Genomic DNA, 15,873 nt, shown 5'->3' with positions numbered 1-15,873 from the left:
CAAGCACATTTCGGTAGACGTCCACGGAAATTTTTAATATATCTCTCTGTGGGAAGGCGAAAGTAGTCAGGTGCTTCATTGTGTAGCAGCACGGCATCACTTCATGTGTTTTGCCTTTCCTAAAGATACCATTAGATGAGAGAGTAGTGGCACTTTTTCTTAATGTACCTGCAAGATTAATTTTTAGGGTTGCTGCCATGTTATGAAAGCTTAATGCTGTGAGCATGGCCTGCAGAAGATATTCGCGAAACCTTCCATTTTTATTTTGATCGGATTTCATATTGAGAGAAGTGTTACTCTGAGTGAACTTCACCTGAATCTAAATATATGTCCACAGTTACATGGTTTCATTCTTGATAAATGAGATGCTTGGCTTTTATTTAGTTATAATTGTGTAAATGATAGGACTAAAAGGGATCTGAAAGATTGCTTTTAATCTCTTCACTTTACAGATAAGTATAATGAGGCATAAAGAATGTGAAGATGTTTATCCAATATCAACTAATGATTTGAAACAGAACCAGGACCAGAACTCGTATCTTGGACACCAAATTTAGTGCTTCTGATACTAACTTGAAGGCAAAATGCAAGTCCTAAAGAATAATCCCATTTTCCATACACAAGCCCCTGAAATTGAACCTAGATTTTCTGCCAGTCTTCAAAAACCAGAAACCCTAACAATTTCATGTCCTTGATCCAGAGTGGAAGGACACCTGTTTCTTGCACCCTGCCTTTATTTGCAGTGTGCTTGAAGTGCAAGCCTTTTAGCTATTCTGCTAATTGTGATGTTCTGCTGGAAATGCTGGCCAGAGCATTAGATAAGAAAGGAAAAGTTACAACTTTTGAATATAGGACAAAAATAAAAAAGGGTTTTGCAAATTCTAGGTTAAAAAGTTTGCTCTTTTAATCATGTGTAAAGCCAAATAGAAAATTAAGGCAATAATAAGAATAGTAGATACTAAACTAAACTTCAGCCCGAATTTCCAAGTGTAGAGTTTGTCAATCTTGTCATTGCAGACCCTAGTGAGATCCTAATAAATATTACTATTTATTAAACCTCCACACCATTGAGCCCTCCACATGCATTTATATTTGCCCTTTAGTCCTCATTGGTCCTTTTAGCAGACACTTCAAGTTGCCTACACAACATCTCTCCATATTCTCCCTTATTAACAGAATTATGACATTTTCCAGGGCATGATGCATCTGCATAAAATGCTTGATTTTTAGTCTCCTTTCCCACTGCCGGTGATCAAGGAAATGTAGGCAAAGTCCTCGGCAAAGCAAGCTTTCCATAATAAAAGCATATTGAAAAGGAGAAAAACTTTTGCCTTTTGTCCTTGTTTCTTCCCATTTCATCCTGTTTGGAAAGCAGACTTCATGCCTCAGCCATTCCACATGAAAAAGGACTTCAGAGAAGGAAAGGAGAAATGGCTTGAGTGCTAAGACATCATCAAGAAGCCGTGCTAGCTCTAGACTGCATGTCTTTGGAAATCTTAACGTGTGAGAAAAACAAACTCTCACCTATTTAAGCCAGTGGTCACTGGGTTTTCAGTTATTTGCAGTCAAATGCATTCCTAACTGATCTAGTTGTCATGAGTTTCCACAAAGTGATCTTGGATTCTATGGTCAAGGGACTTTTGTTCTTGGTCTGATCCTATAATATTGTGATTAATAAGAAATATATATTTGGTGTTCATCCCGTTTCTGGCATAGAACTCTTAAAACCGTTGCAATTTCCTGAGTGACAGGGGTGAGAGGAACATCTTTTGTTTTTCATCCTAGGTCCCTTTCAAACATACCGTGTTTCCCTGAAAATAAGACCTACCCATAAAATAAGCCCTAGTAGGATTTCTAAGCATTTGTGCAATGGAAGCCCTACCACGAAAATAAGACCTAGTGATAGGCGTGGGTATGCAGCATATCCGCACGATCCATGCATTTGGTCGCGGAGCGGTAAAGAAGACAAGCAGCCCTTCTCATCTGCCCCATGAAAGCTTTACTGCTCGACATGAGAGATTGGTTCTAAAGGAAACTAATGGTTCTAAAGGAAATAGAGTCCCAAGAAATTCAGGATGGAATTCGGGGTTTGGAGAGTGATGATGATGTTCCAGAAGATGACGACTTAACTAGATTTGAATAAATGTAGACTGTTGTACCATACTTTAAAAAAATAACACATCCCCTGAAAATAAGCCCTAGGGTGTCTTCTTAAGGAAAAACAAGTATAAGACCCTGTCTTATTTTCAGGGAAACACAGTACCTGAGTTTATGCTAATGAGTAGACTCTTGGTGGGTGCCTAGAGAGCTCCAGGATGGGAACCAGGTGCTAAAGGAGCCAACTATGTGATTGGAGGGTTGGAAATTTCAGCTGCCACTTCTGCCACTGTACCCCCGATCCCTGGCCTCTGGGGAGGGGAGCGGGGCTGGAAATTGAGTACATTGGTGACAATGGCCAAAGATTCAATCCATCATGCCTACATAGTGGAATCTCCATAAAAACCCTAAATGAGAGGGTTTGGACAGCTCCTGGGTTGATGAGCTTATCCATGTGCTGGGAGGGTCCACGGGGATAGAAACTCCTGTGCTCAGAACCCTTCCAGACCTCTCCCTATGTAAGTCTTTATCTGGCTGACCATATGCGCCCTTTGTAATAAGCCGGTATGGTCAGTACACTGGTTCCCCTGAGTTCTGGGAGCCATTCTGACAAATTGTGGAACCCAAGGAGGGGGTTGTGGGACCTCGCGGGTTATAGCCAGTTGGGCAGAAGTACAGGAGGCCAGGGACTTGTGACTGGCATCTGAAGTGGAGGCTGAGTGTGGGACTGAGCCTCCACCCATGTGAGGTCTGACACTAACACTGAGGTAGTTAGTGCCAGGGTGGAACTGAATCACTGGACAGCCAGCTGGTGCCCAGAGGGTTGTGAAATTGGTTGTTGGTATGGGAAAAAAACCCATATCGTTGGCATCAAAAGTACTGTGAGTAGCAGCAACAGCTCACAGGCCATTCCCAGACCAACACTGAGATGAGATCTTGAAGCAGGACCATCTTTTTCAACCCAACCAAGTTGGAAGTGCTGGTGGCTTAAGCTACAAAGCTTTCCCAAGCAACAGGATTCCGATTTTGATGGACTCAGGTGTCTTTCCCCTTGTGCCAGGGAGACAGCAGTGGGTTGGAACATTTGCACAATTGGATATTTTCCTGTCCTAATTACGGGAGGCATTCGCAATGGTTCTCACACATAGAAGGATTTTGGGAATCTCTATAAAGGACACTGCCCGCTCAGCTGGTGTCAAGGAGAACATGGAGCAAGAAAAACAGCAGTCGGTGAAGAGTGCATGTGGGCGCATTTATAGATACCTCCAGAATGAGGTGGCGGGCCGCAGAGCAGTACCATTCCCTGACCTCGACGGACAGACACGGTGCTCCTCGTTCTCGTTTTAAAGTTTTCAAGATCTGTTGGGAGAAATAAAGGAAAAAGCATTTAAACTTTAAAGTCCTAAAATACCATGGGAGAGTATCACTGTTCCAAAAGACAATAGTTCTTCTGCCGAAAAGAGCCTTGGTAGCGCCTGTACTGGGGAAATTCAGTTTAGCTTCCTTCCACGTGCTATTGCCCCATGCTCCTTGATTCTCTAGCTATGTTGGCCATTAAAATGGCCACTTGCCGCATGTGCCTGCTTACATTTTAAATAATTAAAACTAAATACAACTTAAAATTCAGTGCCCCAAGACACACCAGTCACATTCCAAGTGCTCAATGGCCGCACCCGGTCAGTGGTTACCATATTGGACAGCACAGACATAGAATATTTCCATCATTCCAGAAAATTCTATTGGACAGGGCGGGTCTAGGTGAAGAAACTGAGGTTTAAAGATGTTAAGCAACCCATCTAAGACCTCTCTGTAATTAAATATCATTACTGGGAAGCAAACTCATGCTTTCTGATAATTCTGTTCACTTCCCCCATGAGAAAGCAGTTTTCCACACCAATGGCACGGTCAATGAGAAAGGCAACTATACAGAGAAAACTTGCAGTTGAACTAATATGAAATCCATTTGCTAATTGTTGGGGGTTGGAATAAAGCTTTAAAATTATATAGTGAAAAAAAAATTCTATTATCTGCAATTATACTTCTCTCTCCATATATACCCAGCATAGGACTCTCACTTTCTCTCTCTGCACACACACACACACTACTACATACAACATATTAGTAGACATATATATGGGCACATAATTTTTTTAATGTTGTGTATTTTTAAATATTTAGAAGTTACTGTTCATGGTTTCTTTTGGAAGAAAGTTTTACTCCTTTAAGGAGGTCAAATCTGGTTAGAGAGATAAGACATTTATAGACCCAAAGATCACAGCTTAAGTCAGTAAATAAGCAGTTGCAAATAAAAATGAGTTAATATAAGAAATATGTCTAATAAAATGAGACATATTATTCTGCAAAAAATGTTTTTCCTCCTACCCTCCCAAATGTAAATCCTCTCACTACAGCGAGTGTTAAGTGCCATTTTATTTTTTTGTTGTCTACAATATTTGATTTAATAACGTCTTATTGGATTTGAGGGCTATTCCAACTCAAGTATGCCGGGCAGGGTTGCAAGCCATCTGGCTGTGCACACTGGAGTACAGTAATGTTTACTGATGACTTCCTCCATGCTGACCACTTTGCTAAGTATTTGAGGATGATTATCTCATGTGACCCCAACAACAATCAGGAAGGCTGCAGTTACTAATAGGAATGTTTCCACACTCAGGCTTGCTTAGTTTCAGGGAGAGCTCAGGATAATAAAAAAAATTATACACATACATATGTCTTAATGACCAGATTCTTCTGGAATTAGGAAACTTTTAAGTTTTTACATTATTGTCTTCATCACATAAGTATTTATAAAAATTCCATTAAGTACCGTTTGATTGGCAGCTCAGGATGCAGGCATTGTGAGAACACAGCATCTGCCCAGTAGGGACTCAAGAGGTTAGCAGGCAGGTCTGACACTTCACACCTAATCACAGCAACCTAAAGACTGCTAGAATCGAGGCGTGAAAAGGGCACATGAAGGACACACACATACTCAGCACAAAACAAATCAGTGCTATAATTTGAATTACACTTCTGATGTGATAAACTTCTTTTTATTAAATGGGCACCAGGTGAAGGTAGACCATGATATTTTTCTGTTTAAGGACATGGTTTGAGATTTCTTCAAAAGGAATTAAACTACAGATTTTTAAAAACTTTATTATGGGGTTAATATTTTAAATCATCATCCCTAAAAGTGACACTGAGTCAGTCTAAATGGTCACTTCTGTATACAAGTTCTTAGAGCAAGTCATCTACGTTTTTGTATAGCTATCCCATTTGATTTCCAGAGTTTCATGAAAAATTAAGAGCTGAGAGATAATAAAGATCAGATCTCATCTAGGCAAAGACAATCATAGTTTCTGTCTAGAGAAATAATACTAAGAAATGAGAAAGAAAATGGGAAATACGTACAATGATTTTTAACTGTCCTTTCTGAGCTTAAAAAACTATATTCCTGTTTTTTCCTTTTTAGTTTATGAATTCATTCAGTTCTATAAGATTTGTGCAAAGTATATCACATCAATCTGGTATCTGAGAAAATACTTAAAAATACTTCTCAGTAGTTAACTGATATAGATTCTACATGGTGAACCCCACCTCCACAATGAATGGAAATACTGTATTTAGGTAGACCTGAGTTTGAAAACCATCTCTGCCACCTATTATCTATGTTGACCTTGGACAAGTCTTAATTTTCACATAAGTAATATGAAAAGAAATGTGCTTTTCTTTAAAACAATCCTGTGCAAAGATTAAACGAGATAATCTTTGAAAAGCCATCAGGGCAAGCACATGGCCTTTCATGCTGCAGGGTTGGTGCTTAACATGTGTTCATTCTGTCCACTGGGGCAGTGGTCCCCAACGTTTTTTATTTTATTTCAGAGTATTACGGGGGGACAAATGTTTTGATTACATAAATTGCTTTTGTACAATTTGAGTCAATGTTAGGAGTGGGCCCATCACCCAGATTATGAGTTGGGTGCGAATTTTCTCATCCTCTCCTCCCCCTTTCCCCCTACTTAATTTCCGAAGAGTTTTATTTCCACGTGTGCATGTAAGTGTTGTTGGATTAGTTCAGATTTAATGGTGAGTACGTGTGGTGTTTGTTTTTGACACCACGAACTTGTTTCAGGGAGGACAGTTTTTCTATGGATGGCAGGGGGCGGGAGGGCGGGGTGATGAGGCAAGCTAGATTTCGAGAGATTTCGTTTGCCCACCAACTGCCTCCTGCTGTGCAGCCCAGTTCCTAGTGGGCCAAGGCCAGGGGTTTGGGGACCGCAGCACTAGGGAATGCTGTGATCCAGATCATACCCCCACAACTCGATTTACGGAAGGGTTCCAAATACCAAACACACACTAGAGTGTGCTGTAGATGCTAATCAAAGGACATGATATTTATGCACACATTTAGGGAAAGATTACATGTCCAAAATCAGCCTTTTCAGATTAGCTATCCAGATCCTAAATGCTAGCCACATGGTAATTTTCAACTCAAAGAACTATGTGTCTGAATGGGTACTTTTTGAAGCTTGTACACTCATGGCTAAGTCTTTGCTGTAAATTTTTTTGGTGGTGAAAGAAGCAGAGAGATAGAGTGGGACCAAACAATGTGGCTTTATTGAGCGTTCTTGGGCGAGGTTCGTGGATCCCAAGGGGGGGGGGGCTGAGAAGTCTGGCCCATCTGAAAGGGGGGGAGGCTTTTATACCCTTTTAAGTGGGCTGAGGACTTTTGGTGGGAAGAGGTGGGGTTTTTTCCACTGTGACCTTTGGTGGTCATTGAGAAATAGGAGGGGCTGGCAGTATTTGCAGAATCCAGGACCCAAAACTTTCTTATCTGGGTGGACATCTAGGTGTGGTTGTTCTCAGCGGGGCCTGGCAGTTGTCCTTGGCGGGTCTGGCCTCGTGAGCCTTTTCTTTTGTGATCTAGGGAGGGGAGGGGGGCCAGCCACCAGCCTTACATTTGCCAGCAACATTCCCACATATATAATTTTATTTAGAATCATTTTCTCTCTAAAGCCTTGGTACTGGGGTAATGATCAGTAGCAGCAGGCACTATGAGACAATTAGAATACATTATGTATAATGCTTTCTCACCGTGACCATCACACTGATAGCTACAATGCGACCTACTTGCAAAATGTATTGAGGTCATACCATGTGCCAAGTACTTTTCTCACATGATCTCATTTAATTCCATTACAGTTTAAATTCCCGATGTACAGGCGATACAGCCGAAGCTCAGAGAGGTTCAGCACCTTCTTCACGCACCTATTAATAGAAAGTGGCCAGAACAAAGATACAAACTCCTGTTTTGTCTCTCTCCAAAGTCCCTGCTCGAAGCACCAGAATGTATGGCTTCCCCACTGATTTAGTTAAGCCAGTGAAAAAGAGCATTCAAACCTGTTACTTGACATCTGAGAGACAACAACAAAAAATTCATTTAAATGAGTTTTACACTCAGTGAATATGTAAGAAAACCCGCATTTCAATGTACAATGTGATGATGGGTTGGTACGCCGGTTCCAAAGCATCTATTCCTTTGCTTTTCTTTGTGGATGAGCACTCGATGTGGGGATTTTAAACATTAGGTGCAAAGAATGAAGTTGATCAAAAAGAAAATAATCAGAAACAAGTCTATTAACAGGCAGGATTGCAGACTTGTTAGAAAGATACATAAATAATTCCACTTGGCTTGTATTCCCTTTAGTTCATGCATTTGGTTACTAAAGACATGGTTGAATAAATGATGTATATGTGCAACAAGGAATTAATATCTATGTACTGTGGTCTCTCAAAACAGCTTCTTTTTCCAGTTTTGTTTACAGTGTATTAACATGTGATGTGTAGACTGTAAAAAATAAACAGCTCTAGATTTTTGTGTTGATTTCATTCATCAGAATTTTACATAACTTTTCCCATCAGTCATGTGCCAAGCAATGCACAAATTTGTGGCAGATGTGTTTTCATATTGTAGTTTTCCATGAAAACAACTGTCCTTTATTCTGCTATGGAATATAATATCTTCCTTTTTGGTTTCAAATGAGATTAGAAAATACATTACAGTATTTGGAAAGTGTTATCTCATTGAGAGTGGAGAAGAAGTGATTCAGCTGTTAAATTTCTGGAGATATGAAACTGTACACAGGTCTTAAAGTTGCAATATGCTATTAATAATAAAAAGCTTTCATATAGGAAAACATTTGTAATTTAGACCACAGACTAAATCAGAAAATAAGGGGGGGGACGTCCACATATTTTTTATCCGAAAAGTTTTCTAAATGTTTATAGCTGCAGAAGAAGTAGCTTACCATAAATACCTAAATATGTCTGGAGAAAATCAAATCAAGAGGATATACGATCTTTTCAGATAAGTAATAATGGTAAATAAGAAACGGTAATTTATTCACACCATCATTAAGGGACTAGTCATCACATGTATGGACAGGAAGAGCTGAAGCTATTAACAGGGTGAGACCACTCAGAGGAGGATATAAAAAGTTTAGTTTTAAGATGGTGGAAAGGGCCAGGAGTGGTGGCTCATGCCTGTAATCCTAGCACTTTGGGAGGCTGAGGCAGGAGGATCGCTTGAGGCCAGGAGTTTGAGATCAGCCTGAGCAAGTGGGAGACCCCATTTCTACAAAAAACAGAAAAAGTAGCCAGGCATAGTGGTGCACGCCTGTAGTCCCAGCTACTCAGGAGGCTGATGCAAGGAGGATCTCAGGAGTCCTGGAGTTTGAGGTTGCAGTGAGCTATGATGACCTCATTGCACTCTAGCCTGAGCTACAGAGTGAGATCCTACCTCTAATAAACAAACAAACAAACAAAGAAACAAATAGATGAATAAATAAATAAAAAGTAAAATGGCCAGGAAAAGTGAATGAGATAATAGCACATGGTTTGTTTAGAATTTACAGAAAGAAGAAAAGAAAAAAAGGACAAACAATACATGCATGTAACTCATGTATTATTTAATCAAATAAAAAAATACCAATTCACATTTTTCTTGACTTGTGTAGACCTGGATTCTATTAATTCTCACAAGGTGGCCTCAGAACAAGAAATTGTCAGCACCGGTCCCCTTTGTTATTGCTTCCTTCCATTTTGGAAGAAGCAATCAATAAGGAAATCGATATCAACTTGGAAAAAATGGTCAAGTGATACATTTGTTATGAATATGATTTCCATAATGATGATTGCACCGTTTATAAAAAAGAAAGATATATTTTTGGAGAGTAACTCTAAAAACCCATTATCATGAAGCATATTTAAAATTATGTCTTGACTCTCAGCCATTTTGCTCTCTGAGTTTTTGTGTCTACGTTGATGCACATTTGTATGGTTTCTTGGATTGTAGAGACTCATGCTCAAAATAAATCTAAATTTACAAAACTTTATGAGTTGCAAAGCCATTATTTTTGACATTCTTTCCACTGAGGAAGGAGGAAGAAACCATTAGTGAGACTGGCATGATTGACTGGATCTCTCTGTGAGAGAGTAAGTAGCAAGAGGAAGAATCACATAATAGTTTAACACATTGGCTTGGGAATCAGAAGGACCTGAGTACAAACTCAGCACTCTTACTCTCTAGCTACGTGATGTGGGTGAGTTACTTAATCTCCTTGAACTTCAGTTTCTTTTTCTCTAATGTCAGGGCAATAATTACTACCTCATACATAGGGCTTTCTGAAGATTAAGATCATACATGTAAAGCATTTAACATACTGCATGGTTCAGTAGTCTATAAACATTAGCACTATCATTATGAAGTTTTGAGCATCCAAGAAAAGTCTACAGAAAGTAGACTCACTGGGAGAAAACCAGTTGAATCCAAACTTCCATTAAATAAAGTAATATTAGAGTGGTCAAGTCAGTCCTATTGGGGAAAAAAAAATGTTGATAAGACTTAAACTTCATCCTCTTTTTTGCTAGTCTTAATTATGTTTCCAAGTCAAGACTGGTGCTGAAGTGAATCAGGTATCTTGCCCTTTGCAGTGTGTAGACTGTATTCTTTGTGAGAATTACAATTAAGACACACACACACATAGAGCCTGGATTCAGATAACTGTCCACAAGAACTCCTTTTTATGATATTATGGTCTGAGAGAGCCTATTACTTTTTAAGGTAAGGATTAAAAATATCATTTTCATAAAGCAATGAAATTGATATTTGTTTATCTTTTTTAAAGGATATAAAAATATGTGATTTCTAAACAGAAATAAAAGATTAAGCATTATATTATTTACTGATTACATAAATTCACTCACCAAGCATAAACTTTTAGAAGTTCATACTTATATCAAATGGAAATAAGATAGATATAAATGGAAATTCGGATATATCCGTATTATACTAAAAATGATAAAATATTGACAGACATGCACGTCAGTATCTTGCTGTTCCCTATGTTATTCATTCTTCCATTTGTGTATCCAATATTCAGCAAACATCTTTTTAGTTCCCTATTGGTGCTAAGTATTGGTGTCAGCCACTTTCTCTCTTCAACAACTAAGTAAAACAAAACAAAACAAAGCCAACCTACGGCTATTATAAAAACCTAACATTCATTACTCCAATTTGTGGGCAGTCTAAAGCAAAGGACCAAAATCTTATGCAGCGTGTCAGGCTTGACATTGAAAAATAAACCTCTTTCCTGGAGATCTTTGTATAGATAACAAAAGGCCTCATTAATATTCCTAAGATAATGTACACTCAATTTACAAATGACTCCTTCATAGAAATGGCTTCTGACCTTGTTCTATCACAGCCCCTTAACGCTGCTGTCATGAACAACACTATGAAAATCCTCAGTGCACTGATTTCAAAGCAAAAGGAAAGGCTCATTCTGAGCTCTTAGGGGTACTGTCTCCAGCTCTCACCCTGTCTTCTGTCTGAACCTTTTTGTCACCCTGTTTGGTCACAGGAGATGAAACGCTGCAATTTAAATATTACTTTGAAATTATAGAAATGCCATTTTAAACCATAAATATCTCCAAAGGTATTACCTTGATATTAGTTATTTACAGGGAAAAGCAAATGAATACAATCATATTGCTTCCACTTAACAAGTAAGTTAAGAGCAGTGTGGATTCTTTCAATATGAGTTTTGAGTAACCAAAAAAAGAAACAAAAGGAAATTTCATCTATGAAGTAGTGGGAAAGGGAAAGTAAGGCTAAGAAAGTTCAAGAAGGAATAATGCCTAAAAAAAAAATGGGACAAGGAAAGGTATGGGGAGATTGCCAAAGACAAATGTGCCTAGGGTCAGCAAACCTGCATTTAGTAAAAGAAGAGGTTACTCTCCTCTTTTTCCTCTTGCACCATATTGCTACATCACTCTTTGTTTCCAGGAAAAAGAAAAAAAAAACTAGGCAAGAATTAAAAATAGTATAATCAATATTGAATGTTAAGAAGGCTTCTGTGGGCTACGTTGGCAATTTAACCACTTTTATAAATATTACCTGTTTGGAAGAATGTTAAGGCCAGTTCCAACTAGCTTACCTAAAGAACACAATCTCTCAATTTCTATGTATTTATTGATTTAATCCTCACCACAACTCTATGAAGTAGGTTCTATTTATTAATACCATTTAACAGAAAGAAAAATCAACACCCAAGGTCATAAACACAGTACAAGGGAGAACTTAGATTAGAATCCAGGTCTTCCTGACCCGTAAGTCCACATCTTAATATACATAGCATCTGTTTTACAATGAATTAAGTAACAGGAGTGAAACCACACTTGTTGATCACGTGATTGACTGAGACTCTCACCCTTCTTCACCTCTCAACTATTATTTTCTTGACTTTACAAGAAAATAAAGGTTGCTCTGCCGCCTTTTCTCTGTAAGTCTATGACTTTCTTGATAGCTATTTTTCTCATTTTAGTTCTGTTTCCTCATTTCTTTGAAATGTTCTATTTTATCTAGACCTTTGTGCTATTTAAGAAGCCAGAGAACAACTCAATTTAAAATGTTTGGGTTTCCCTGTGTGTTCCGCAAAAATGCGCACCCATCTACCTTAGGAGGTTACTGCAATTAGTGAGATGTGGCATCGTTAATAATGTTGTCCTCCTTTGGAGACAGGTGCTCTAACATGTAAGCTATTATTATCAGCATTTTTCTCTACGGGAGCTCATCTCTTTTTGCCTATCATCCTGACTCAGGAGTGTTAATGGTTAGGCAGCTGCATTCTCTATCTTTGGTTTCATACTTATACAACACAAAGAGAAACAAAGGTTTCAGAAAAGCATTTGGCCTAGTAAATTTCAGAATAAAAAAAATATGGAGCCTATACTGTGTTCTAAGAAGGCCCTTTTGGATCCAACCCCTGCCTGCGTCACCAGCCTTATTCCCTGACACTTTCCAAAAGAAATACCTCCCCACCTGCCCACTTGCCCCTGCTCCAGGGAATACCTGAGATGATGAAGCATGAACCAACATCGTGCAGATTGTGTGGGCCTGTTATTTGTGGTCTGGCTGTTATCAGCTAGTCAGTGATATGCTATGCAATTATCTGTTCTTCATCTACAGTGAGATTTCTGTAACTGATAGGCATATGACCACTGTAGTTTTGACAGAAAGAGACATGACTCTTCATTTAGAATTTTTCCTTTATAGCCTTTCCTTCTCCCCACTGAAAGTTAAAATCATCAAGTTGCAATTCATTGGTACCTGCCGTCTTCATAAACGGGCAACCTTAGAAGGCAAATCGGATACAATCGAGTAACCCCACCAGAATGGATATCCTCTGCAGAAAAATGTCTGAAAGTTACCCATCAAGAAGCCATCATAAAGTCATAAATCTTGGAAAAAAACCTGGGAAATGTATCACTAAACAGAGATAGAAGAGGGCAAAGGTCACGATCAAACCTGAGAGACTAGAAATTTATCAGCCACACAAATGGGTCATGAAAAATCTGGCTTCAAAGAGAAAGAAATCTCTTTTCAAACTTCTTCATTCCATATCTTTTATTTTGTTAACCTCTTGGGGATATAAACCTGGGCAATGAACCTGCTACCAGATTTGCCTAGCACTTAGAGGCAGTGGATATGACCTCTCAGGAAAGGGGCAGTTTCTCACTTCCTGCTTGTAAATGAAACCAGATGGATGCTCATGTACTTATATTTTCCCTTAATTCTATTGCCCAAAAGTAGGAACTTTTTTCCCAAGAAGCTTGGGAGATAATTGTACTGATCCTTACTTTAAAAAGGAGAGGCAGATGTTATCACTACTTCCTTGACACTCATGCTCTGCAGGAAGGTTTTGCTTTAAAAACAAAGAGAAGACTCCTCACTGCCTGCTCACTTTTGGGTTTTTGAACTAATAAAATAGGGATTGGTGACTCATAAAAAAATATGCCAGTCATGCTTATATTCAGGGCTCCTAAGAAACTGGACATGTTTTGCCATGCGGCTGAAATCAAAGCTGTAGGCATTTAACAGGTTTGTTTAATCACTTGCTCAACGAGGGCTGTTTCTCTTCCCTTTTCCTTCCTCTTCTTTGAGTCTAAAACATTTCTTGGGATACTGGATGCTGAATTAGCTGTATACTGGTTAAAAATTTTTAAGGGCATAAAAAAAAAAAAAAGTTCTGTATACAAATGAAATTCCCAGATGAGGAGCAGCTGTTATTTATGTTGAATTTAAGTTGCTTCGGCAACTTCAACCATATATTTTTATCTCATTTAATTACAGTTTTGAAAATAAGACCATCATCAAATATACATGCAAGCTATGTGTTTATTCATCATCTATTTAGATTTTGCTATGGGTGCTGTTTCCCTGTGTTCATTCTCACAAAGAGGAATCAGAGATAAGGCTGCAGTGAGTCAAACCTGCCAGTTTTTAGAAGTGCCCCTTGCTCTTTGAATGCACTTTACAGTAGATGAGAAGTAATGAAGACTCACTCAGTACCTGCACTGTGCCCACATCCAGCACCCATTGGAATGCCAGTCACTGTTTTAGGCACTGGGAATGCATTATTGACAAACAAAAGAAAACAAAATGAAAATCTTTCTTCTCAAAGAGCTTCCTATGGGTACAATAGACAACAAGCAAAATAAATAAATCACACATCGTGCCTTTGGTGGTGACATATATGTACTAGGGAAACAGAATAGGGGATGTTGGTATGAAAACCTTAAAACAGGAAGTAATATATAAAAGTAGAACCTTTTTACTTTCCATCCTCCTTCCACATGTGGGAGGATAAACCACTCTCCCCCTTGCCAACTCAGCTCTCATCCCCCACCGAGGTTGCTAACAAGGGCACGAGGTAGTGCCAAGTGACACAGCAGTCTTGGTTTAGTTTTGTGCTTTCTTATTTATAACCGATGTGGAAGTCATCTCAGTTCATGTAACACCTGAGGAAACTAATAAATAAGCATTTTCGCCTTACATTTAGAAGTTTAAAACAGTTCCCTGGCAAAACACAAACTTCTAAACCACTGGAGAAGTGGGAGAAACAAACAGAGGACAGACACATATGCACTGATTTGTGAAAAGAAGGCATTCACCAAACTGGCATTGTGATCATTTGTGCGTCCACACCGGATGAAGTTACTGTTTTCTGCCTCAGAAATCCTAGGAATCCAGAGAATTTCAGAGTTGGGATGATCTTACCATCCTTTATCCATTCTGACCTCTCTCCTTTGCTCTTCTTTTATCTATCTACCTATCTATTTATTTATAGACAGACAGGGTCTCCCTCCATTGCCCAGGCTGGAGGGCAGTGGCCTCATCATAGCTCACTGCAACCTTGAACTCCTGGGCTCAAGAGATCCTCCTGCCTCAACCTCCTGAGTAGCTGGGACCATAGGCGATTGCCACCACACCCTGTTGATTTTTCTATTTTATGTAGAGATAGAGTCTTGCTATTCCCTAGGCTGGTCTTGAACTCCTGGCCTCAAGTGATCCTCTGGCTTCCACCTGCCAAACTGCTGGGATTACAGACATGAGCCACCATGCTCTGCCCCTCCTTCTTTAATATTATTTATGCTGCCATGTGTGGTAGATGCTCTGGGGAATATGAAGATGAATCTAACATGGTCACTGACCTCAGGACATTTACAATCCAGATATGACAGGACATAAAAACTCTATTGCAAAACATAAAGAATGTAATCAATGCCACAGAGCAGGGGTCCTCAAACTTTTTAAACAGGAGGCCAGTTCACTGTCCCTCAGACCTCTGGAGGGCCGTTGGAGAGTGCGGCGCACATTCCACACATGTGCACTGTGGGCCCAGGACAAGTTGGCGGCGGCAAAGCACCCAGCGGGGGATAAATGTCCTCAGCGGGGCGGGCGGCATGTGGTCCACGGGCCATAGTTTGAGGATGCCTGCTATAGAGTATTACAGAGGGTATTCTATGGGAGTGGAAAGACAGTAATGTGGTTTTTGCTGGGGGGATGGATCACGTAATCCATATTCCATTTGCACAGATGATGGACCCAGGAACAATGAGGATCAAGAGACTTGAGTTTTGGTTTTAGTTTGCAGGGTAAAAAGCTGTCCAATTTCTTCTCCTTTGATCCATGACCTGGCTTCTATCCACCCCCACCTCCGCCCCGCTGTTTGTCCCTTTGTTCCTACTGAGGTCTGTGAACACAGACAGTGCCAGCCACAGCCTCACCTCACTGCAAAGGCGACTGGATCCTTATGAGACCTTCGGCATCGAGTGAATTCAGGAGAGTTACTCAAACCCGGACTTTATCAATATTGAGACTACTAGTGCTCTGGTTTTCCAAAACATGAGACAAGCTCATATCCAGCTACA

At 39.6% G+C, this 15,873-nt stretch overlaps 1 protein-coding gene across 2 annotated transcripts in view; it reads right to left on the bottom strand.

The window, feature by feature from the left end:
- Positions 1-15,873, bottom strand: part of CNTN4 (contactin 4) — an 872,298-nt gene that overhangs the window by 219,975 nt on the left and 636,450 nt on the right. For both annotated transcript variants that reach the window (XM_075998444.1, XM_075998443.1), the window contains one exon: positions 3,361-3,456. In XM_075998444.1, the coding sequence (XP_075854559.1) occupies positions 3,361-3,456 (96 nt within the window). The remainder of the gene's footprint in view (positions 1-3,360; positions 3,457-15,873) is intronic.

The sequence above is a fragment of the Microcebus murinus genome, chromosome 28 (genome assembly GCF_040939455.1).
Source record: "Microcebus murinus isolate Inina chromosome 28, M.murinus_Inina_mat1.0, whole genome shotgun sequence".
In the NCBI taxonomy this organism is placed as follows: domain Eukaryota; kingdom Metazoa; phylum Chordata; class Mammalia; order Primates; family Cheirogaleidae; genus Microcebus; species Microcebus murinus.
Note: the sequence above shows the minus strand (reverse complement) of the source record. Positions and strands in the feature narration are given on the sequence as shown.